Below are 24,782 nucleotides of genomic sequence, written 5' to 3'. Positions count from 1 at the left end.
CATTAATTATTGTGAAATGACACTTATACCTTCATTTAATTTAAAATCCTACCTAAACTACCTACCCCACAATTAGCTTATTTGGTCATTTCACATACTCAATCACCTTTAAGCTATTAGCTATTTATCAAACACTCTATACAATCAGCTATTAAAATAAGTTAGTCAAATCAATTAATACAATCAGCTAGTCAAAATCAGCTAATATAATCAGTTTTAGCTTTCAGCTATTCACCAAACACGGCCTAAGTCTTTACACGGTGTGGCGGCACTGTGGCCACATTGATAATTTTATGTTTTCTAAATTGATGTATCATTTGAGAAATTTATGACCAAATCATGGATTGATTATATATTATTAATAATATTTAATAAATTGATATTATTCTATGTTTAGGTAAAGATTTTTCCAATTTTGAAAAAAAAAATTGTTCCAAAGCAATATTCGACCTTGCCGAATGCCCAGACCTCATAGTTGGAACTTGGAAGCATTACACATTTACACTACGATTTTCGTACGTATTTCTCTACATTTCTTCATCCATTTCAATTTCCCAGCCTTTTCAACTAAATTTTCATACTCAATTTCCCTCATTAACTTCTCTTTTAATTCCCCCTATTTGATGAATGATGAACAAAGAAGATTGAGAGCAAAATAATTCTGGGTAAATCAAACTTTCCCCAGAAATTGAATTCAGAATCGCAAAAACCCAGAAATTGTCACTCGCTTTTAGGTAAATTGTTGTCTAAATTCTTATTTTTGTTGCCCCCTTAAAAGGGTTTTTCTTTTTTTGGTTCTTCATTTTTTTTTTATACTGAACAACTCAGAAAATTGTCAGATTTGGGGGTTTTGTTGAACCCACTAAACCCCTAATTGGAAAAACATTTTTTTGGGGTTCAATTGTTCATGATATTAGTGCATAACAATTAAATTAAAAATTTGGGGTTGAATTATTGTTCATAGTAGTGGGTGATTAACAATTTTTTTTTTTTTTTTTAATTTTAATTTATTTATTTTATTGTTAGGAGTAAGAAATGGGTAGGAGTCAGTGTGAGATGGATGTAGATGATGGTCCTGAGGAAGAACCTGAACTTGAAGAGAGTGATTCTCCTGACCAAAACCAAACCAGCCCTCCTGCAAATGGGAATGGAAATATGAATGGAAATGGAAATGGAAATGAAAATGGGAATGGGAACGGGAATGGGAGTGTCAATGGGACTGAAAACTCGTTGAAGAGGGCGCGTGGTGGCGGTGGCGGTGGGGAAGAACATGAAGCAGGCGGAGCATCTGATAACAAGACCCAAAATGGTGTTGGTGGGGACCCTACTACGCCTCGGTCCTCCTCAGGGAGACCGTTGATAAGAACGTTTCATGATGCCAGTGGCGGGCGCTCTAGTAATGGTGCCAAGAGGCTTAAGGTAATTAAATCCTTGATTTGAATTGAATAATCAATTATTAGTACTTGGAAATTGGAAAGGTATATGGCATTATTGTTTTTGTTTTGTTATTATCGAATGTGGTTTAGGAAACAATCCCTTGTTTGAATTACTTGTAGATGATTGAAGAGGATGAGGAAGCCGGGACTAAAGAAGAACAAGCCGAGTTCATCAAAGAGCTTGAAGCCTTTTATAAGGAAAGATACATGGAATTTAAGCCCCACAAGTTTTATGGAGAGCCTCTAAATTGCCTTAAGTATGCTCCTTTACTTGTTTGCCTCTCACTCCAATTGCTTAATTAATAATTACTACTTGTTAAATATGAAGTATGTGAAACATGTCAGCTGACAAAGAAATTTCTTATTTCTGTGCTGCTTAGGTTGTGGAGAGCTGTGATTCAATTGGGTGGATATGACAGGGTATGATTCCTTTTGCAGATTCTTTGTTTCAAGTCTTATATATTCTCATTCTTAGTATATACTGTGCTTTCATGTATGTTTTAGCTCTTCAAGGGTTTGGCACTAACTTTCCGCTCTAGAGACTATAAAGTTTCTTAGTTGTTATCCCCTTGTACTTCTATTTGTGCTGTGTTGCATGATCCGGATGTTTTCTTGTTTTTTTACCCCATATTATACATGAATTTTACATCATATTATTGATGTGCAAGAATGATATGCTGGACCTTGTATTGCATTTGCGGTTTAAGTTTTTTTCCATTGCATGACGAAACAAACATTGCATATCAGAACTTACAGAACTGATGTTAACTGTGCAACCAATTTAGAGTTGTATAGGTTGGTGCAGGCTTATTGCAGGCTAAAACAGCCTGAAAAAAAAAAAAAATGAAAATCATGCAGCATCTATGTCAATGCGTTGCTTGACACTACTATAAAGTATGAATCTATGTTGCACAACCGTGACCATGATTGTAACCTTAACCAAAATGGGAAACCCTACGTCAAGTTAGTTTAACATTGTCATTTTTCTCAGCTTCCGCTTTGTTATGAACTGATTTTTTGGGTTTATATTTCTGATTTAATAATGCAACAATAAAAGATTAAAGCTTGGATATTGATTGAAAATGGCAAGGATTACAAAAGATAGGTTTAAATGTTTAATAGCTCAAGCTATTGGTCTCCAATAGTTAGTTTAGCTCACAACTCTCTAACAATGGCTTTGGGCCATAACTCTCTCAAGGGATCTCACCAACTTTCTGCCTACCATTTTCTTTCCCCTCCCTCTCTATTTATACCAAGGACTATTAACCTGGTAAACTAATATTATTAGAATACCCAAACTACCCTTTTGTAGGTTAGGCTATTACACGCTTTTAATGTAAGTGCAAGGGTTTGTAAGCTCTTGTTTGTTTGTAATGGTATAAGGCGAATGTAGATCTATTGATTGATTTCACATTCCTAGTTAATTTAAATTGGATATCCTCTTTCATGAACAAAGGATTCATATAGAAAGTTTTTAAAGTCATTGCCATTTCTTTCACAGGTTACCACATACAAGCTGTGGCGGCAAGTTGGAGAATCTTTCCATCCGCCCAAGTAAGAAATGCCTTGTTTATCAATTTTTTGCTTGTATGTGCTGGAAAAGTCAGAAGTTAACAGTTTTTGAAGTGAATAAACTGCATTTTATTTTGGACTTTCTGTTTATTCATAATTCAGGGAGACTTGAATTTGTACAACGTCAGGCATATTATTCTTCTGTTTTTCTCTACATATAACGTATATAAATTATTTTCTTTGTTTCAGGACCTGCACTACAGTTTCTTGGACATTTCGAATTTTCTATGAGAAGGTAATGCCTTTGTAAAAAGATATGGCTATGATTCTCCTTTTTATCGTTTCTTCTTGTGTGCTGTACTTCTGTGATTTACTGTATTGTGCGAAGGGCAATCTCGGTTGTATAATACTACCTCCGTGCAACGAACTAGCGTGGTGCGTATAAATTAAATGAACGGAAGGTTGTTTTGGATAGATAAAGCTTAAAGCTTGCGTACATCGTTAATGGCTTTAGGCCATCACTCTCCAAGAACTCTCTAAAATAATAACATTCTGCCTGCCTCTTCTTTCTCACATTTCCCTATTTATACTAAGGCTAACAACTACTAACCTAATAACACCAGACTTCCCATATTGCCCATATTACATTTGATAATTACTAACATACTAAACTACCCATAATACCCTTCCCTAAGTTAGTTCATTACACTCCGCTTCTTATTATTTGCAACAGAGAGGTATCATTTGTGAGACAAAAAAAATTCATTTGTTGCAAATAGTAAGAAACGGAGTTAGTATAACATTAATTGCGGATATGTTCTCAAGGATGAACTTATACATGGTTTGCATTCTGAAATTGAGTGTGTAATTGGGTATCCTCTTGTTGAACCAATTAAGTCTCAAAGCTAGAGGTAGAAAACTTTTCCTGAGGCAGCTAAGAAGGATTTAATCAACTTTTATACTTCAACTGAAATTCTTTTGGTGCACACCTATAGTATAACTATTTTTTATACTTAAATTACAATTTACAAATTGGTTTACTGACTCCATGTTGCTGTTTTAGCTGCTGTACAATTTACCAGAGATTTAATGGATTTATCGTTGCTTTTGCTTTCTGTACAGGCACTTCTGGAATATGAAAAACACAAAAGAGAAATTGGTGAGCTTGAATTTCCTGATGCAACAATGCCTGAGCCATCTGCTGAAAATGAGGTAGACTTCAAGATTATAAAATTTCATATAAAGAGTGGTTGTGTAGTTGTGTACTTGTGTGTGTGTGTGTGTGTGTGTGTGTTTTTCTTTTTCTTTTTCTTCTCATCTTACAAATTTCGCATTTAATCAAGTGGCTATGAGTTCAGTCTATATATTGCTAAGTCTTTTTACTTGGATCTTATGATCCTGACTTTGTGCTAATCATTCTGGCAATATTTGTAAAGCCTCTTATTGGGCTTTATATGTTTCTTTTCTTTCCTTCTCTTATTTATTTATTTATTAATTTATTTATTATTATTTTTTTTTAACTTTTTGGTAGCATAGGTGCCTTAGCTTTCTTTTTCATCCCAAGTATCCTCAACTCCTTAAGTCAGAGGAGCAATCTCTAAGACAAAACTTACTTGGAAGGGAAACCGTAGAAGATCTAAATGTGTATCTCCGGGTAGTCTTAGATGGAAAGATGACACGTGAAAATAAAAAGAAAAAATTTGTATTTAACTCTCATTTTCATGCCACTCCTAGGTCGTAGTATAGGCTATTTATCCCTACAAACCTTAAAAAGGGTAATTGCAAAAAAAAGTTATAGTTCTTTATGTCCTAATGTGATACAGAAATATTGATTTACCCTTTTCTGAAAGCTCTGTGATGCTTTCTTATTTAAAATTAGCACATTCCATCATCGGATTGGGAAATTAGGTGATCTCCTGTTGGCTTTTGCTTCAAATAAGCCCATGTACAACCAGAGTGGCTTTTCCTTGAGTAGGAATCTCTGCAATCTTTTGCATGTTGTAGTTTCCTTGGGTTAGCTCCTGGCCTTTAGAGCTAGAGTGACCTCTACACAAAGCTCTCATTCAAATTGCATTAGTTTTTTTTTTTTTTTTTTCTTTCCCCCTTTACTGCGTTTCTGAAGCAATCTAAGCATGATAAGTAGATGCTATTATATTCTTTGTTCGGTATCTGGTAGAAGGTGGTCTAGGAATTTTCTATTGTGCAGCAAGCAAGACGAGATGAGAAAACAGAAAAAATGTCAAGCTTTTGGCATTGTATTTTTTTTTAGAAAAAATTATTGTAGTCTTGTGCCTTTATATTTGTAAGGTAAGTTTAGTGGTTGAAATTTGGAAAATCATTCTGGACCCTTCCACACTTTAAAGAACATGGATTGAAGATAAGGAAGGGGAATACTTCATCAGATTCCGGGATTTGTTTGGTCTCAAATCTCACGTTAAAGACAGCCGGCAAACCATGTTAAGGACAAGTCATATGGTCTTTTGTTACTGTTGTGGGAATTGCTGCAACTTTATTGCTTACCATTTTATTGAATTTAGGGTAACAATTTTTTGTGATTTATATTTATTGAGAACAAGATGAGGGAGTGTTGCCTTTGATGGTTTGGCCATGTATGACGGAGATCAAGTGAGGCTTAGGTAAGGAAACTTGAAGAATGAAAAAGTGATGGAATCCCGAGGGGTAGAGAAAGACCTAAGAAAACTTGGAGGGTGATTGAGAATGATATGAGCCTTTTGGAGATTAAGGAAAATATGGTGTTGGATAGGACGGATTAGAGGGAAAAGTTCTATAATTTAAATGTATTACCTCCGTTTCTTTTACCTAAATCCATCGTGTTTTGCAAACTCTGTTTATTTTTCTTTGTTAAGTTTATTCAAACTTTTTATGTGTATTTACTCTTGTTTAACTTTTTTATATTTTAATTTTAATCACCCCTTAGTCCTCCTTTATAAAACTGTTTCAAAATTCTATTTTAATATCCTCTTTTTGGGTTTTCACCTTACGCTATTATCATTTTTTTTGCTCACTATATATTTTTTCATTTTTCGTCCACTATCATTTTCATCCAATTTCATTTTGCTCCATCCGTCGTCCCTATTTGATTGTTGCATAGAGCAAAGTTCATTCTTTTGAGAAGCAAGGTAAAATTGTGCACATGGGTTGCAAGTGGGGTTGATGAAGATGTAGAGGGAGAGAGTAAGAGGGGTTGCAAGTGGGAAAAATCATGAAATAAGGTAATGGAGCAATCTCAAAGGGACATCCCAAAAAGGATTACGGGACAAACAAAAAGGAATGGAGTATCTCTTTTGCATCTTTGTTCCGATTTTTGGTGGACAATTCCTTATGACGATTCATGTTAGCCGACTCCAAATCATCTTGGGACTAAGACTGCTGTTGTTAGCTTTACTAATGATATGGTGCAAAATTCTGATGTGTTGAATCTCCGTTTTAGGGAAATGCTTACCAAGCCAGTTCAGGAAGGGTGAGGAGAGATGCTGCTGCTCGTGCAATGCAGGGTTGGCATGCTCAGCGGGACATTGGATTGGGAGAAGTAGGGGAGCCCATTATTAAGGTATACAATGGTGGAGAATTGGCTTTATAATACTTAGCATCGTTTGGTGTATATGCATAAGAATTGTAATATGGTACAGACGATGGCACATTTTAGGATTTAGTAGGCAATAGAATAGAACTACTGTATATAAGAAGTATTTTGAGAATCTTCCATCAAATGGTTTAAATATATTATAGCTGAGCAATGTGATATTTTGGACAAGAAGGGAAAAGGGGAAAAACCGAAAAAGAATATTTAAAAAACTGTCCTTTCCCTTTACCTTCTCTCAATGACATGTTGTATTCTCCTCAGTTCCTCTTCTTAGTTCTTGCCTATGTGTCCATGGAACAAAGCCAATGCCCATCCCATCGCCTAGATTTAACCCATAGAAAATTAAGATTCTTTCCCTTTTGTGCTTTCTTTCTCAGCCCCATCTCTTATACTTGTTGATTTCAGAGTTTCTTGTTCCAAAGATGCCCAAGGCCTTTTTCCTTACAATGTTAACTCCCCTTCTCTTTTTTTTTTCCTTTGTTTCCTCCTATTAATCTTGTTTAGAGGTGTAAAATGCTAAGTGGGGATGTAATGCTCGCCAAGCTTTTGAACTTGAGGTTTGGCTCTTGATTTTGATTTTTTTTATTAGAAAATTTAATGACGTGATAGATGTCAAAGAAAGAAATCACAATATTACAGTATAAAAATATATTGCAAATATTTACTTAATTATTATTAGCAAGCTGACCTGAACCTGACTGAGCTTAGCCTCATTCATTTAAGAAATTTGTTTGGCTTTGCTGGACTAGCCAAACAGAGTTGAAGAGTTCTCTGAGCTGGGCTCAGCTCTGCTACATTCCTAATCTTGTCGAATGCACTGGCGATGGCTCACCTGTTGCTGTCAGAATGCGGTAACTGGTAAAGGGCTTTTGCGGTTTCTTTATGGGGCCAACAAGGGTAGGATATTCTGGCAAGGGTAATGGGTGATGACAGGAAGTGTAGCACTGGTGGTAGTAGATGGCATCCTGGGTTGGTGGAGGAGGCTCGAAGCACATGGGATCATGGGGATGGTGAAATTTTTTTTGTTTTGTAGAGGATTTTATCTTAATCAATTTCAAGTAGTATATTCTCGGAATATCTTACTTCCCTTAAGCCTCTAATTCTGACCAGCAAATAAGTCTGTAGTACATATCACTTTGTAACTAAGTTTACTTTATTTGGAATTTTATTTGCATGTACTTATGTTAGGTAATTCTAAGTCAATATTTGTGAAAAGATTCTGTGATGCTTTGACTTTCTGGTTTGGAGATTCATAATTTGTTATTCTGTTCATCTTCATTTTCCTGAGATTTCATTAAATGCTTTCTGCTTGCAGGATAAGAGCATCAATTCTTCACAAAAACGTGAAAAGCATCTTAAAAATATTGGTATATTGCTGGATCTTATCATGCTTTTTATATACGCGTTTAACTGAAATCGTTGCTGATATGTTTGCATGATTATGTGATGCAGGTGTAAAGCAGAAGAAACCAAGTAATCCGGAGCTTGCAGAAAATGAGATGCCTGAAGCAAACAAACAGTTGAGATTCCCAGATTCCCCTCTCCTCTTAGACCCCTTTTGGTCCCTCTCCTCAATACATACAAATACAGAAGACCCTATAAAATAAATAGACATGATTGAGCATAGCATTTGTATATCCTTTCTGGCTAAACCAAACAAAATATTAAAAGATCTGCCTCTGTTTAGTCTCTCAGTCACTTGTAACAACTTTAATTGCTACATGTTTATGACTATTAATTGAATAAAAATATTAAAGAAACCAGCTGCAAAAACTTAGGGGAGAAAGCTGATGGATAGAATTTATGTATTATGTTTGATTTTGCCAAACATACCTGACTTATGTATCTAATGGACCACATTTCCCTCTTAATTTCAGGACGGTGCCAACAGTTCTGGATGCTGGCCCCCCAGCTGATTGGGTGAAAATTAATGTCAAAGAAAGTGTGAGTTTTCTAAGACTGGTTCCTAGTTCCTACATAACTCAGTTATAACTTTCTCTCCCTCCAAGCAAGTGCGTCTTGTTGCTGATGATGGTTTGGTTTGTATTTCTTCCTCTTCTCTTGCAGAAAGATTGTTATGAGGTTTATGCCTTAGTTCCTGGGCTTCTTCGAGAGGAGGTACTGTATTTTGCTTTTGTAGAATGAGGTTGTTTTCCTTTTAATTCTCTGGCTTGATGTTCTCTTTCTCTTGCATCCCTGTTCTCCATAAAAATATTCACCTATATTTGCAGATAGGTTTTCACTTTCTGATTGAAAATGTCTGTTTTTACTAATTAAAATACTTACTAAATATGAAACCAGATAGGTTTTCACTTTCTGATTGAAAATGTCTGTTTTTACTAATTAAAATACTTACTAAATATGAAACTCTCTTTTTTGAACCTTCAGAATTCATATGGTTTGGTCGCTTGGGTAATGCTATTTTGTCATCACAAATATATTTATTATATATACATGAAAGGTTTAAGTTGCTAGGTATATGGGCATCATAGGCTTTGCTTTACAATGGTCAATAGGCATATCAATGTAGGGAGAAGAATGGGGAGATTGCTCAGTTTTGAAATGCAGTTATGAAGTTTTATGTGGTACTGAGTATGTAGTATACTCCGTATAAGATATCTACGTTAGAGTGAGCTATTATGAAATAAAATTCAAATCTAACACATAGGCATACAAGTTGCATGCTTGCATCTGTACATTTGGTGAAAAGATTGGGGCTTCTTGGGCTGCTATGGCCTCGCAATGTTATCTGCAATCTCCATGTTTGTATGGTATCTAAATTTTGTTCATCATTCATACATCAATAAATGCTCATTGGCATTCCTTAATATTGTGGTTTCATTAAAGGGCCTCCTTTATCTAAAAGGACTCTCATGTTGCTTGGTTCATGAGGTGCAGTGTCAGGATAACCCTGATCAGTGCACTTTTCTTGCATATTATTCAAAAGGTGTGTCTCTTGATTTAAATTGATGAAATGCACTTCACCTTCTTTCTGTCTCTTAATGCTTCAGGTCCGCGTTCAGTCTGATCCTGCTGGTCGTCTGGTCATCACTGGTCAGCCAGAGCAGCTTGACAATCCCTGGGGCATCACTCCATTTAGGAAGGTAAATTGCAACAACCCCTGAGTTTGATTTTAGTGGTTCAGTGCTTTGTATTACAAGTCCATTAGTTCATCCTCAAAGCATGCTTTTCCAGAACCTACAGATTTTTAGATCTTGGAAAATTTGCCATGAATAATACCACCTTTCATCGGTCTTTCGTAAATGGAACAACCTTTTGATTATTTCAAAATAGAACCACCTTTGATACATATATGCTATAAATGGAACGTGACCTGTTGGTAACCTGGTTAACATGCTACCATTGACACGTGTCACAATATAAGTGGCCAACCTTTTTTTTTTTTTTTTTTGTGTTTTACAATTTTGTTTTTTTTTTTAAAAAAACCTTACAAATATTTTTTTTATATAAATAAACCCTTCCCCACCCAGCTCCCTGCCGGCAGCCACCCCAACCACCACCTCCTCCTTCCTCACTAATCAGGGCTACTCTACCCGAAGGATCCTCTGAAAAGGATACCTTCTTCCTTGCCTTGGACATATGAACATTGCCCATATTGAACAAGGCCAAAGCTGCCATTTCTTGAAATTTATCAAAAGCGATGTCAAAAAGTTCTTGTGCATCTTCACTTGAAATAGTGTCTTCCATTGCCTCTAATGTATCTTCATTCCAATCTCATGCTGGTCCAATTATGGATCCTAATCGAACCCAACACGGTTTTTGAAGAGTTGAGCAAATTTGATAAAACACAAGGGGAGGAAATTCTCGACATCTTTTCCAGGCGACGAAAATGGCGAATATCATTATCAGAAGAAACCCTAATTGAGCTATTAATTGCGTAATTTGGGGGAGATTTGGGGATATATAGAGGAGAATTAGGGTTGATGAATCGAGGTTTGGGTGGAGAATTGAAATAGGGAGTGTGATTTAGGGTTGATCATGGTTTACAGAAAACGTTGGTGGTGGTGGTGGGAGAGGAGGAAGAGTCAGAAGCCGCGGCAGCAGAGTCGATGACTGCCCACAATGCGTCGTCGTCAACTGGAAGTGAGGCCATCAAACTCAAAGTTTCAAAGGTGTGTGTCTCAGGTTTTGAGGAGTGAAATGGTTTCAAATCTAAAAATGGTGAGGTAATTAGCGGTACTGTTGGGGAGGAGGGTCGTTTCCGGCAGGGGGAAGGGGAGGGGGGTCTGTAGCACCAAGACGGCGGTGGGGAAGGGAGAAAGGGTGGTGGCTGGGATGGGGAAGGGAGAAAGGGTGGTTGGGGTGGCTGTTTGCAGGGGGTTGGATAGGATGGGGTTTCTTATTTCTTATTTTTTCATTTTTTTATTTTTTTTATTTTTTCATTTTTTATTAATATAATTTTTAATTTAAGTTTTATTTTTTTAATTTTAAGTTAATTTTTTTAAAAAAATTTAAAATCAATATTTTTAAAGAAAAATGTTTTTAAAAAATCTTTGACCAATCAAAATATGACACGTGTCCATTATAACTTGCACAACAGGTCATTGGTTTTTTTTGTTTCATTTATAGCGGATATGTGTCAAAGGTTGTTCTATTTTGGGAAGACCTTGCAAAGGTGGTGTCATTCTTGGCAAATTTTCGTTAGATCTTTCCGTGCATGACATGCTTGTAAAATCATTATTTAGTGATGTCATTGGAAAATTTAATCTTATGGTTTTATCATTTAGCCTCATCGCAGCTTCACTATGTGTTGGCTTAAGTGGTGGGTTTATGTTATCAAATCTTTAGATGTATTAGTATCTCTTATTATGGCTAAGAATTCATGAAATTATATTCTGGAATGGCCACTCATGTCTAGACAGATGAAAAGAGATTAGTGGTCTAACGAACTTGCTTGCATTTCCTACACCTAAGCCCTCAGTCTTTTGCCTTATTGCAAGAGAGTGGGATAGGAGGAAGAAGAATAAGGGTTATAATCTGACTAATTCCGTGTGGTTGATGGCTTTCAGATTGTTATCTTTCCTGTGAGGATAGATCCACTACATACTTCTGCTGTTGTTAGCTTGCATGGAAGGCTCTTTGTCCGTGTTCCTTTTGACCGGTCAACTACCTGAACATTCTTCGTGCAGATTCTAGTGATTCTCATTAGTCTACCAGGAAAGTATAAAAGGAGCAGAAGTTGCTACTTTGGGGGGAAGAATGTTGGAATTAGAGAAGCTGACTAATTGTTGTTCTTAGGTTAGGAGAATTAAGGGACATCTGATTTCTTGCCTGCAACTTTGTGGCTCTAGTGACATTTGTAGTGGTACAGCTTCCAATTTTGTAAATTTAAGTAGATGGAATCAATTCTGTTCATTGTTGAATGAATGTATAATGCTGTTTATCTGCTTCTTTCTTCTATTAAGTATAATTAGAAAAACCAAATCTTACACAAATATCTACACCAGACTGTTCGAAACTAGATAATTCGATGTTGAGAGAACCAAAATTGACCTGATTTAACTTCTGGAAATTTAAGGCCTCTAAATTTATTTGATAGTGGTTCTCTTTTTTCTTTTCTGCTTCTTGAAAACCCAGATGTAGGCTCTTAGGGGGCGTTTGGTTCGCAAACTGGTATGGGGTTGGAATCAGTAATGAAACCATAGTGGTATGGATTTGGAACTTGATTCTTAATACCATATGTTTGGTATGCTTATGGAATGCAATATTTTTCTTTTATTTGATACCTAAAAGTATGAGAATGAGCCAAACCCACCTTCCCCCCAAGGTTTCTAAACCCCATACCTTGGGAGTTTGAGGTATGGGTTTGAAACTCTTAAAATCATAAAACAAACATAAGGTATGAGTTTAAACCATTCTAAACCCATACCTTATACCTTAATTATGTGAACCAAATGCCCCCTTAAATAGTTAAATATGAACATACTCAAGTATAACCAAAACAATATTTTAATCAATGAGCAAAACAGATTTGGTAATGATATTGGTATACTTAATATTGTCTTCATATGACTAAGGGCCTGTTCACATACGATTATTTTTTAGTTCAGTTCAGCTCCTAATTTCCTTCTCTTATAAAATATTTAATTCAATTCAGCTCTAATAAGTTCAGTTCAGTTCAGCTCAGCTCAGCTCATTTCAGTCAATGAGAACAGGCCCTAAATGAAGGTCAATTAACTTAGGCTCAGTTGAGTTTTATCGCTTCAACTTGGGTAAATACTCGCTTTTAGCAAAATTACATTTTCATTGAGAGTGAGGATAGCTCAAGTGGTTAGAGTTTCCCTCCCGATTTCAGGAGATCTTAAGATCAATTTTCATCATTCGCCCTTGTGGCTCTTTAAACACCAAAAAAAATGAATATATTTTCATTAATAATTTCCTCTTTTAGCTACCTACACATAACCTTAAGGCTACTACATATGACATATTCCTTAAAATTTTAATACTACATCTTAAATTACAAATATAGAAAAATTATAAAAAATTTGATATTAATAAATTATAAATTGAGACGAATCTGACAAAATCACGACTATATTTTTCCTTATATATAATTTAGAAATGCTAATCAAATTAGAGTATATAAATATTATAAAAATCAAAGTGTTACATTTAAAAGAGATAAGAACTATGTGGATAGATTAGTGAAACTGAAACCATAGCATTTAAAAGAGATAGGATACCAATGTTGAAATATGTCAAAAAAAAAAAAAAAAAAAAAAAAAAGAAATATGTCAAACATCAAAAGATTGAGAACACTAAATGACTAAATTACAAAATTTTGTAATAAACGAAAAGAAGGCCACGGAACCCGCCACTTGATTCGCATAAACTGATAAACTAAATGCCCATTTGTTGAAGCAGCAAACAAAACACAAAAATGAAGTTAGAAAATTGACAAAATCCCAGATTTCAAAGTATGAGAGAGGAGCAACAACACCCATTGTTGCTCCACCCCAATAACCCCAACAATATGGTTGATGGAAGAATCACAAATACAGATGATTTGATTGGAGAAGAGAGAAAGACATGGGAAGAGCTCAAAAAGATATGGAAGATTGCTGGGCCTTCCATCTTTTGCCGTTTTGCTATGTTTTCTCTTACTATTATCACTCAATCTTTGGCTGGTCATTTGAGTGACCTTGATCTTGCTGCTTTTTCCATTGCTACCACCTTTCTTATCTCCATTAGCTTCGGTTTCTTGGTATGATTTCTTTCTGTCTCTTCTTTTGTCTTTTAATTTGATCGACATTGCTGTATTTGAGGGTTTTGTATTGATTTGATGAAATTTACTAAGTGGGATTTGTTGGGGTTTTTGAAATGTTTAAGGGTTTTTAGTTGATTTATGTAGAGAGTGATAAAGGACAATGATGTTGACTAGATTCGATTTTACATATTGAAGTCTTGAACTTTATTCGATCCTAGGTCTTGGGAACCAATGACTATCATCTACAACTTTACTTACCTACTAAGCTAGCTGACATCCACGTTTATATGTAATGGAGAAGAGTTCCTTATTATATAGTTGCTATTCTATTGCTATTTATTTTTAAGGAAATTAGGTACATTTAAGGTAAGGTCTATATATGGGTGCTTAAGGAGGTTCATGCTTAACAAAAGAGAGTTTTTTTTCATGTAGGTTGAAGATGCCTATTGTGGGTGATTGAGGTTAATTAGGGACTCTAATGTTGTTTGTTCATGGTAAAAGGTTTTATAACTATGATGATCTTGTGTGTAAATTAGATTCATTTTAATATATGTTCACATCTAGCCTGTTTCTTTTCATTGATAATATTTCATTATCTCCTACAGTACATAAACCTTGGATAATAAAGGTAAAAATATATCTCTCAGTCTCTCTAGATAACAATTATAAGTTGTTTCTCTCATACGGAGTATACAACATCTCCGAATCCTATAGTAACCATTTTTGATATTACTAATATTGGAGGTGTTAATAATTGTGTATAAACATGAAGGAAAATAAATCGTTAATTAGTTAAAGAGTTTTTGAGGGGATTTTTTTCCCTGTAACATTATATTATTTATAGCTTAAGTGGACTTAATATTCAAGCATTGTTGTTCAAAGTAGAATATGAATTTATGGCATGTAAAAATGGTCACAACCTCATAAGCCATATCCATATTTTTATTATACAAATATGATGGGCACAAGGAGGACATAGGGATTGAGGAATACACTTGGGGAAACAGCAACATTAAGATGTTATTGGAGCTTATGTAAGATGGGGAAGAAAGGTCTCAGCTAACTTTTAAAAATTGATTTATGATGTTCAGATAGGAATGGCAACTGCATTGGAGACATTATGTGGGCAAGCCTATGGTGCTAGACAGCACCACATGCTAGGCATCTACGTGCAGCGCTCATGTGTAGTTCTCTCTTTTTGTGCAATTCTTTTGCTTCCCATGTTCATATTTGCCGCACCTCTACTGAAGATTCTTGGCCAATCAGCTGAAGTGGCAGAACGAACTGGCTTAGTGGCAAGATGGTTGATCCCCATGCACCTGAGCTTTGTATTTCAATTCTCATTTCAGAGATTCTTGCAGAGTCAACTAAAAATGGCTATTATTGCTTGGTCTTCTGCTGTGGCTCTGGGAGTTCATGCCATTATTAGCTGGCTTTTTGTTTATAAGCTTGGTGTTGGTATAGTTGGGACTGCCCTTACTCTTGATTTTTCTTGGTGGCTCTCAGTTTTTATAATGTATGGGTATGTTCTTTATGGTGGGTGTCCTAAGACATGGAGTGGTTTCTCATGGCTTGCTTTTACTGATTTGTGGGACTTCTTCAAGCTTGCCTTGGCTTCTGGTGTCATGGTCCTGTAGGTATTTTGACTCATGATCCACTTTTCTAATTTAGCACTTGGTCTATGGTTTAGCTCTGCATGATATGATTTCTATTCAGGGTTTCCATCTGAAACTAGTTAGTTATAGGCTTGACTGATATTAAATTCACTTATGTTAATGAGTTCATTCTTATTAGTTAATTTAAATCTATCGATGAAACGGTTTTTTAATGTTATGTTCTTTTGCAGGTGTTATAAGTCAATGAGCAAATAATTTATATGATCTTTTCTCTTATTTTCAATGTGTTGTAGATTGGAAAATGTCTATTATCGGTTGCTGGTTATAGCGTCTGGGGATGCTGGAAGCTCACATGTTGCTGTTGATGCTCTCTCTATATGGTTGGACATGGATCCTTGTCATTGCTTTGCTTAATGCATATTGTTAGTCTAATCAGCTTCTCCAATTGTCTATGAAGTTGTGTTGGTGATGAAATTCGTACTCCAAACTGTCTAGTTTTTTATTTAATTGTAATTCTAGACAGAAAACTAATGCAAAGTATTCAATTATATAAATACTAATTCTTTGTAAAACGAAAAAAAAAAAAAGAAAAATTGTTTATTGGACTGGTAATATGGAATGGATGGAATATTCTATTGAAAAGTGCTTGCCTAATTAGGTTTGGTGGATTTTCATTGACAGTGTGACTCTGTTTGGCTGGGAGTCTATGGTTCCTCTTGGAATACTTGCTGCCACTGGGTAACTTCTTTACATTTCTAATGTTCTTGTTTTGATATTGACTACAGAAAATGAAATGTCAAGTTCTGAATTATTTCATTCTTGGTGTACAGCGTTCGAGTAGCCATTGAGTTGGGAGCAGGAAATGTCAGTGGTGCCAAGTTTGCAGCCAAAGTGTGTATGCTGACATCGTTAATCATAGGACTGATATTCTCCTCACTGGTGTTAGCTATCCCAGACAAACTATCAATGATTTTCACACCTAATTCATCCGTGATTTCTGTTGTCTGCAAGTTAGCGTATCTGCTGGCTCCCACCATTTTCCTGAATAGCATCCCTCCAGTTCTTTTAGGTGATTTGTTTTTATTTATTGGAAAAATGCTTTGAAGAGACTGTGTTGTTTTCATCGTCTAACATATTCAACGATTTTCCTCAGGCATAGCAGTTGGATCAGGTTGGCAAGCGTTGGCAGCATATATAAACATCGGGAGCTATTACTTGGTGGGCTTCCCTCTTGGGATTTTTATAGGACGGGTGCTTAACTTTGGATACATGGTAAGTTTTTATAGACTGTAAACTTAGAATTTAGATGTGAGGAAGAACAGGATTATGAAGAAAACTGGTGATTGTATTAATGCAATTAAATAATTGCTAAGGAGAATTACAGCCCAAACCCAGTCCTTTGAGTGGATGAACACTTTCAAGTCTCAACTACGAGCTAAAGCAATATAAACCCAACAGTACTCTCATTGTCCTCCCTGATATCCTCTCTATATAACGTTCTGACTTCCTTTCCTTCTATCACCTCTAACAAATTCTCTGGCCCCATCCTTAAGCTACTTCTAATAGACTAATTATGCACACCCACAAAGTCCTTTTCCCCTGGGCTTAGCCTAAGTGTAACTAAAGCTTTTTATGCACTCCTATCTCCTATTTTGTCAAAATTTTAGCATCAACTAATCTCCAAACTTGTCAATGGTGAGTATATACAGCTTTGAATGGTACTCTTTCCGTTCCACTAGATTTGCCTCACATTCCTTTTTTGGATGTCCCATTGAGTTTGCTCCATATCGTAAATGGCATAAGGGTCCACTACTTTACTCTCACATCACTACTTTGGTCACACAAATTCCTCGCTCATCAACTATATCCAACCAATACATAACAAAGTACAGAGTAGCAATTCTTCTTTGGAGCAAATCCATTGGGATGGAGGGAGTAATAATAAAATGCTTCCCTTGGAGGATATGAGAAATAAGGATAAATATTTTACTGATTAGAGTCTTTGAGATGACTGACAATGCCCCTTTATTTTTCTTTTCTTCCCTTCCAAATGATCAGGGAATTTGGGCTGGAATGCTTGGTGGGAGTGTGATACAGATATTGCTTCTGGCCATCGTTGCAGTCAAATATGGATGGGAAAAGGAGGTACTGACTTTAAAGTCATTAACACAAAATCAGCAAGTGTGTTAAAGTGCATGTGATGTTATTGCTTTACGTGATGTTAAGTATCAATTGTCTGCAGGTTCAGAAAGCTCGCGGCAAACACACTTTTATGGATAAAGCTGTAGATGACTAGACATTTTGATCTGCTCAATGTGTTTTGTTATCCATCTTAGGTGGCAGGTGCCATGGTTTGGCCTATGACATTGACTATTTTTAAAAGGTACTTTATTTCACTTATTTGCAAATGATTCATATATAAAATTTGTGCTGTCTCCTTACTGCTTCCCACTAAGTAGTTGCTATGTATACTGCTCTGTCAAGAAGTGAGTGAAAGGTTTGATTGCTGAAAGGCGTAGTTTTGGAATTTTTATGTCCTCAATCTGTAAGGTTGGCTGTAGATGTAGTGAATTCCTGGATGCTGTGAATATTGTTGATAATAAATTAGCAAAATGAGTTTGCGACCACTTTATGAGTCAATTTAGGGGCACTCATTTTACATAGCATTGTGATTGTGTCATCTCCAATTAAGTCAAAGACTCGAACTAAGGCTAGCCTTGCCTGTTAAATAATAACAAAGTGATTTTTGGGCCATATGCAAGATAAATTGTGAAATTCCCAGCATTTAGTGAATATACCTATCTGTCTTTTCTTAAGACAAACACTTTAGAGAGGAGAGGGGAGGTCCAAAGCAGGGGTAGCAATCAACAAGTTTGGCGAGATCTTTAAACAAAACAAATTGTATCTCGTCCTCTGAATGCCAATACCCATAATACTTCTTTTTCTACTATTTAGAAATAAGATAAATGCTTATCTTTAGTTAAGTGGAAGTCTGACCCTTCGCATAACATTGGCAATGATTCCTGTCTCTCTATCTTCATCTTCAGAAGTTTCTTTGACTACAGTGTCATTTCTCTATGAGGGTAGTGGAATATAATGTGTGGACTTAAAGGTAAATGGAGGTGAAGTGGTGTATGAAGTTATAATATAGCTAAGTTGAGATAAATGGTGGTTGTTGGACCAATTAGTTAATATAGTGTTCAGGATGTCAAGAAACAAAAATACCTTAGTAATCTTTTCCTGAACATCAAGTCAAAACACGGATATTGAGTGAATAATTGGCATTTGGCCAAAATCATTTTGGGCTGGATTTCTGGCCAACTGCCATTAACACCAGTTTGGAAGAATATACGTACCTGGCTATGATGATATTCTAAATTGTGGATGTCGTGGATACGAATGAATTTGAAGTGCCTAACAATAGAAATCAGGATGTTTAAGGGATTCCCTTACCTATACATCTTCTGTATGAGGTGAGCAGCCGCATGGCTGAATTCTCTTCCTTATCACCCTGTTCCTTGTGAACTCTGATGGGGTTTTATGATGCACCATATGGTTGACTGGCATTTAGAAATATATATGGCGCTAAGACTGGTGTTCTGCCTCTTCTGTGGTTTCTCTTAACTGGATGATTTCTGCACAAATGCAGTGCACCCAAAGGATCCTTTACATGTAAATGCCTGATTCACCTGGGCAGAAGAATAATTTTTCATTGGATCCTAAAAAACCAAGGTTCAGCCTTAGTCAAGAAGGGAATGTTAGGCAATGAGCCGATGAATGTTTCTGATTTGCTGTATTTTATTGATTTGCTGTTATTATCTTTTCCTCTTTGCATTCATTAAATCATCTTGCCTGTAGGAAATTGTTTCAAGAATTGCGAATTTATTACTCCTAATTGATTTTTTAAGTGTTGGTTTCATTATGTGATAGGCTAAACACTTACTAAAACTTTCTAATTGGGGTCTATCTCTTGCAGTCATGCAGAGCTGAAGCAAAACCGGTGTTGCTGTTAGGGTGATTAAATGATTGCTACACTCAAATTCTTACTTAGACAATACGGGTACTAGTTATACATCTGCATTAGCATTCATTTCCTTCCAATTGTAAGCTGTAACTGGTTTTATTTTTTGTTTCTTATTATTATTGATACTGTTGTAATACAGAGTATAGTTATGGGAAAATTGTAAAAAAAAAACCTCCATAACCTTCTTTTATCCTTCCATGAACTAGTTCTGTATAATGGCTAATAAGAGCATCTTGATCTGCTGCTCTCTTACAATAAAGCGGTAAAGGGAGTGCAGGAAGTCTTGCAGAAATTTTTAGTAAACTCGGTAAGTTTAATGCCTAGGACATCAATGGCGATTTACATGGTAGAATTTTATCAAACTAGGTGTTTAGACTATTTGCCTTGTAACCAGCACTAACCAGAAGATGATCCGTATAAAGATTATAAACAACCACAATCCCGATGTTTCTCAGCAACAAAACAAGAAATTCGAGCTTGTTTGGCATCAGTTTTGGTTTTCAGTTTCCTATTTTTTTAAAAACAAAAAACAGGAAACAAGAAAAAGGTGTTTCCATTTTTCTGTTGTCAGTTTTCAAAATTATTATAATTTTAATAAGTTTATATAATTTTTGATTCATTATGGGACTCATATCATATACTTTTAGAAAATAAAAAACCAAAAAACAGAAAACCACAACAATGCTAAACGAACCCGAAGTAATCGCCGCGTTTTGTACAACCATGCCCCCCTTAAACTTCATGATGTAAACTATGTTCCGTCTGCTAACGCATCACTGTGTTGGTGCATCAGCCTGTGTCCCCAATAGGCAATAACAGCAGACAAAACTCATGAGTCAAAATTAATAGCGGGGAAGGCTGGCGAGGCAATTGATGGCATGGATGTGGAACGAGCCCTGGGCCGTGGCCTATGTACAAAAGAATTATAAGAGTGCATGATATGCATCAAACACTGGAAATTGATTTTGGCAATCCTAGTCTAAAAGATTTTGTCATTTTTCTTATCGGATTGGCCATATAACACAAAAAATTATTCTCTCGAGTGTCAAAATAACTTTTGGAGCAAAACTTTCGCTAAATTATGATGTTATATGTAATTATGTTATGTTAATTAGTAGCGTTTTAACAGTGTCAAAAACATACAAAACTTTTTAATAATTTTTTTTAATTGATGAAATTCAACCTAAAGTCTTGAATACCAGCTCTAAAACTTTAATTGACAAAAAAAAAAAAAAAAAAAAAAAAAAAAAAAAAATTAAATAAAAAAAAAAAAATTGAAACTGTTCAAGCTAGAAATCTAGAATAGATGTCTATGGACCTTATGGACCCAAATGTCGCATAAAGTCGAAGCGAACCCAATAGTACATTTTACATGGACTACATTATTATTATTATTATTATTATTATTATTATTATGATTCCAATTTATCTACTGTACTAGATTAGTAGTATCACTTTCAGCGAATCGACAGCATTTTAAAGATCATTGAAATATTAAAAAAAAGTATTGAACTCGATATCAAATCAAAATCTAGATAAGTAAAAGAATATTATACTGTGATATATAGTGGTGAGTGGTGGTTAAGGTTTGGTAGCTTTTTTTAATAGTATGATTTTAGAGAACTTGTCAAGTTGTCATATTGGAAAATACAAAAAAATTCAAGATTATACGAAGTACTACATCATTGCTAGTCAAAAAATAAATTAATAAAGTACAATATCATTGACATTGTTTACTGTAGGTAAGTCACTAAGTCCATATCATTGGATAAATGGATTTTAATATGAGAAAAATTAAATTACTAAAAAATTTCAGTCAATTATAAGGGTCTGTTCTAATAGACTGAAATCAGTCGAACTGAATATTTTATAAGAGAAGGAAATTAGGAGCTGAACTGAACTGAAAATAAACGTATGAGAACAAGCCCTAAGTGTAATTAGATTGTGCTATTTACCTTATTTTTGGTTATTTGAATTTCTAAAGACAACTTATTGCGATATATTTCATTGAGCTGAACTTATATGTAGGAATTAAAAGCAAACTTATTATATGAATGCGCTTTCCTTGAATTGAACTTAGGTGCACTTCACTGTTGTATTCCATTTTTTTTTATATAATTATATTGTGATAAAATATATACATGGTGCTTAAAATATAAAGGTAGCACGTAGCAGGGTTTCTTGAAGAATTGAAAAAATAAAATATTATGTGAAAGTGATTGTGTTTAACAGCTTATTTAAAATATAGGATAAAATATATGATGTAATAACAGAGAAAGATTAAAGAATGTGAAAGTGAGATATTATGATGAATGATATTGAGTTTAACATTATTTTTTATATCTGGTTAGCCACACCGTTTTAAACATATAATTAGGGATGTCAGTGGGGCGGGTCAAGTAGGAGACCCGCCCCATCCCCGCCCCAGTGGGGCGGGGATGGGTCTCGGTTTGGCGGGTGGTGGGGCGGGGATGGGGATAAAAACCATACCCGCCATGGGTGATGGGGCGGGGGTGGATTTTAAGTTGTACCCGCCCCATCCCCGCCCCGCCCCGCCCCACTTCATACCCGCCCCATCCCCACCTCATACCCACATCTATATATCTTTTAAAGCAAAATTACATACTTTTATACTATTTTTAAAATAATTACGTGAAATACAATATTAATTATAATACTTTGTATGACACTTATATTATAACACAAAAATGTGTGTAGAATGTTTTATTTTATAATTCGTATTAATTATGTAAGATTGTTTATTTGAGATACGAAGATTAGGTGGATCTTGGGTGGGGATTATGCGGGTCTTTTGTGGGGATAAGGTGGGGATGGATATCCAAGTGGGGGATGGGGCGGGGATGGTTTTTTAGTTGTACCCGGTGGGGCGGGGATGGGGATGAAAATTGGACCCGCCGCGGGGATGGGGATGGGGATGGGGATGAAAATATTAGGTGGGGATGGGGATGGGAAGGCCAACATCCGCCCCGCCCCGCCCCATTGACATCCCTACATATAATGAAAATGATACTCGTAGAAAGTTTCTAAAACACGATCTTAAAAAATACAATCGATTATTAAAAGTGTGCCAATTACCAAAAACGAAGACAAATAATTCCATTTTTGGACTGTGGCCCTTCTCAGGTTTCTCACTAGGTGAAAGAACAAAAAAAATTCAAAATTGTCACAAGTCACATACAAATGATCTAGAATGGATTACATCTTTGCAACTACTTGTACTAGCTTTGGTGCAAATTTCACACCAGTCACGAGTGTTTATTTTATCTGATAAAGAAGGTTAGCGATCCACCTCAAAATCTATGACAATAAGGGTTTGTTCTCATACGTTGAAATTCAGTTCAGCTCAGCTCAGTTCAGCTCAGCTCAATTCAGCTCAGCTCAATTTAGTTCAGTTCAGCTTAATTCAGTCCAGTTCAGTTCAGCTCATGTGTAATGATATTGTTAATGATATAAAGCAAAATTTCATTCTTTTAAGCTCTTATTACAACGACGATAATAATAATAATATTATTATTAATAATAATAATAATAATAATAATAATAATAATAATAATAATATTCAATAAATAATAATAATAATAATCAATCAATAATAATAATAAAAATAATAATCAATAAATAATAATAATAATAATAATAATCAATAAATAATAATAATAATAATAATAATAATCAATAATTAATAATAATAATCAATAATAATAATAATAGTATATTTTTCGTAAATATTTTAATTTGTATATTTGTATATACACATATGTATAATAATAAATAATCAAAGATCACTAATCCGTAGTTAAAAATCACTAATTAATAAGTTCAGTTTAGTTCAGTTCAGCTGAGTTCAGTCAATGAGAACATGCCCTAAGAGGAATAGCCCTTTAGTCTTATAAAGTGTACACAACTTTCTTATTTTTTCAATATGGAATACACTTCTCAATACTTTTACACACTTTTAATGTGGAATAACAGTTTCACTCACTTGTGGGTTTGTTTACGGCTCAACAAAAACATAAAAAATGATAAATAAGACAACTATACAAAGAAACTAACTCGAACATTTGGAAACACTTGCAATAGTGTCACACTATTAAGATTTAGGACTAATCACTAGTGGATCTAAATTTGAATCACAATTGACTACAGACCAAAAATTGTATGCACAAGATCCAGAGATTGAACAATCACGTTAGGATCAAATAAATCAGATTGATAAAATTGTTCTAAAATTCAAACTGGACTGATTTTGATTATTTCTATGTTTTTGAATTTATTTATAATATCTTGGAATAAAAGAAAATTATAATAAAAAAGAAAACTAATTGTTGATTCCGGTTCATAGTAATATTCCCCAAAAAAGCCTTAAATATAAGGGAAATTCTCAATGGTAGCCTCCTGTTTTTGCTTATTTCCAATGGTAGCCAATTTTTTTTTCGACTATCTTTGGTAGCCCTCTACTGTTAAAAACTTACATCCGTAACCTTATTAAGCCTAAAACTGTTAACTAACCGTTAACTTTAACCATGGTCAACTTTTTTTGTCTCTATTCAACCATTCTCTTTCCTTAGCTTCCCTTCTTTCATGGCTTCCTTCCAGCCTGCCACCACCCAACCCCAAAACCCCCACGACAACAAGCCAACCACTACCCCTATCTTCTATCTATCCCTAAAAATACCACAACAGGCAGCCGCCGACGCCCGCCGTAGCCAGGCCAAAGCCCAGCTACAACCGCGACCAATTGATGGCTTGATGCCCAACCACGGCAGCAGCAACCCCCTGCCCCGCCCTTAAATTTGCCGACTTGCTGCTAGTTTGAGCGTCGTAGTAGATTGACTGAGCACCCTGCCTAGCCGCAACAATGCCTAACGGCGTAGCCAGGCAGAGTGCCTAGCCACGCCATTGGGGTCTGGGCTGGGGTCGGGGTCGGGGTTTGGAGAGAAAGAAAGGGTCGGGGTTAGGGGAAACATCGTGGGGTCTAATTTGGATTGCCGGCATGAGGGGTTGTTTCGAAGGTGGACGGAGGGAATGGGGATGTTGGTCGACGGTGGCCAGCGGGATTCTGGTCGGTAGGTGGTTCCTGGGATGCTTGTCAATGGAGGTCAAGGCTGGTTGGGGATGGGTATTTTATTTTCTTAATAATTTAATTTTTAAAATTAAAATAGTTAACATTTTTTTCCTTTTTTTTTTTTTTGAATAGTTTAACCTTAGTTGAGTAGTAAGTTAGATTTAACGGAAAAATCATCATTAAGGTCACGGTTGTAAAATAATGAAAGTTTAGGGTTACCAAAGATAATCGAAAAAAAAATTGGCTACCATTGGAAATAAGCAAAAACAGGAGGCT

At 35.4% G+C, this 24,782-nt stretch overlaps 2 protein-coding genes across 5 annotated transcripts; both read left to right on the top strand.

Annotated features, from left to right (window-relative positions):
• The first annotated feature begins 400 nt into the window (after positions 1-400).
• On the top strand, positions 401-11,959 carry LOC145639281 (AT-rich interactive domain-containing protein 5-like). 2 transcript variants are annotated; one of them, XM_081690476.1, is made up of 14 exons: positions 401-734; positions 1,027-1,419; positions 1,557-1,693; positions 1,817-1,856; positions 2,938-2,990; positions 3,198-3,243; positions 4,071-4,160; positions 6,400-6,519; positions 7,868-7,919; positions 8,005-8,071; positions 8,430-8,496; positions 8,620-8,670; positions 9,564-9,656; positions 11,583-11,959. In XM_081690476.1, the coding sequence occupies exons 2-14, from the start codon at positions 1,036-1,038 to the stop codon at positions 11,685-11,687; spliced, it is 1,305 nt and encodes a 434-aa protein (XP_081546602.1). In that variant the 5' UTR covers positions 401-734; positions 1,027-1,035; the 3' UTR covers positions 11,688-11,959. The 2 variants fall into 2 exon arrangements, with proteins under 2 accessions (XP_081546602.1, XP_081546603.1); XM_081690477.1 differs by lacking the exon at positions 6,400-6,519 and having other exon boundaries at positions 402-734.
• Positions 11,960-13,420: 1,461 nt separating this feature from the next.
• Positions 13,421-19,646, top strand: LOC145638207 (protein DETOXIFICATION 27-like). 3 transcript variants are annotated; one of them, XM_081689174.1, is made up of 10 exons: positions 13,710-13,777; positions 14,213-14,274; positions 14,872-15,413; positions 15,690-15,776; positions 16,078-16,134; positions 16,227-16,465; positions 16,550-16,668; positions 17,455-17,541; positions 17,639-17,779; positions 19,373-19,646. In XM_081689174.1, exons 2-9 carry the CDS (start codon positions 14,272-14,274, stop codon positions 17,690-17,692), a joined length of 1,188 nt encoding a protein of 395 aa, XP_081545300.1. In that variant the 5' UTR covers positions 13,710-13,777; positions 14,213-14,271; the 3' UTR covers positions 17,693-17,779; positions 19,373-19,646. The 3 variants fall into 3 exon arrangements, with proteins under 3 accessions (XP_081545299.1, XP_081545298.1, XP_081545300.1); XM_081689173.1 differs by lacking the exon at positions 14,213-14,274 and having other exon boundaries at positions 13,421-13,777; positions 17,623-17,779; XM_081689172.1 differs by lacking the exon at positions 14,213-14,274 and having other exon boundaries at positions 13,422-13,777.
• The last annotated feature ends 5,136 nt before the right edge of the window (positions 19,647-24,782 follow it).

Source organism: Chenopodium album, chromosome 7 (genome assembly GCF_948465745.1).
Source record: "Chenopodium album chromosome 7, dcCheAlbu1.1, whole genome shotgun sequence".
NCBI classification, from domain to species: Eukaryota; Viridiplantae; Streptophyta; class Magnoliopsida; order Caryophyllales; family Amaranthaceae; genus Chenopodium; species Chenopodium album.
Note: the sequence above shows the minus strand (reverse complement) of the source record. Positions and strands in the feature narration are given on the sequence as shown.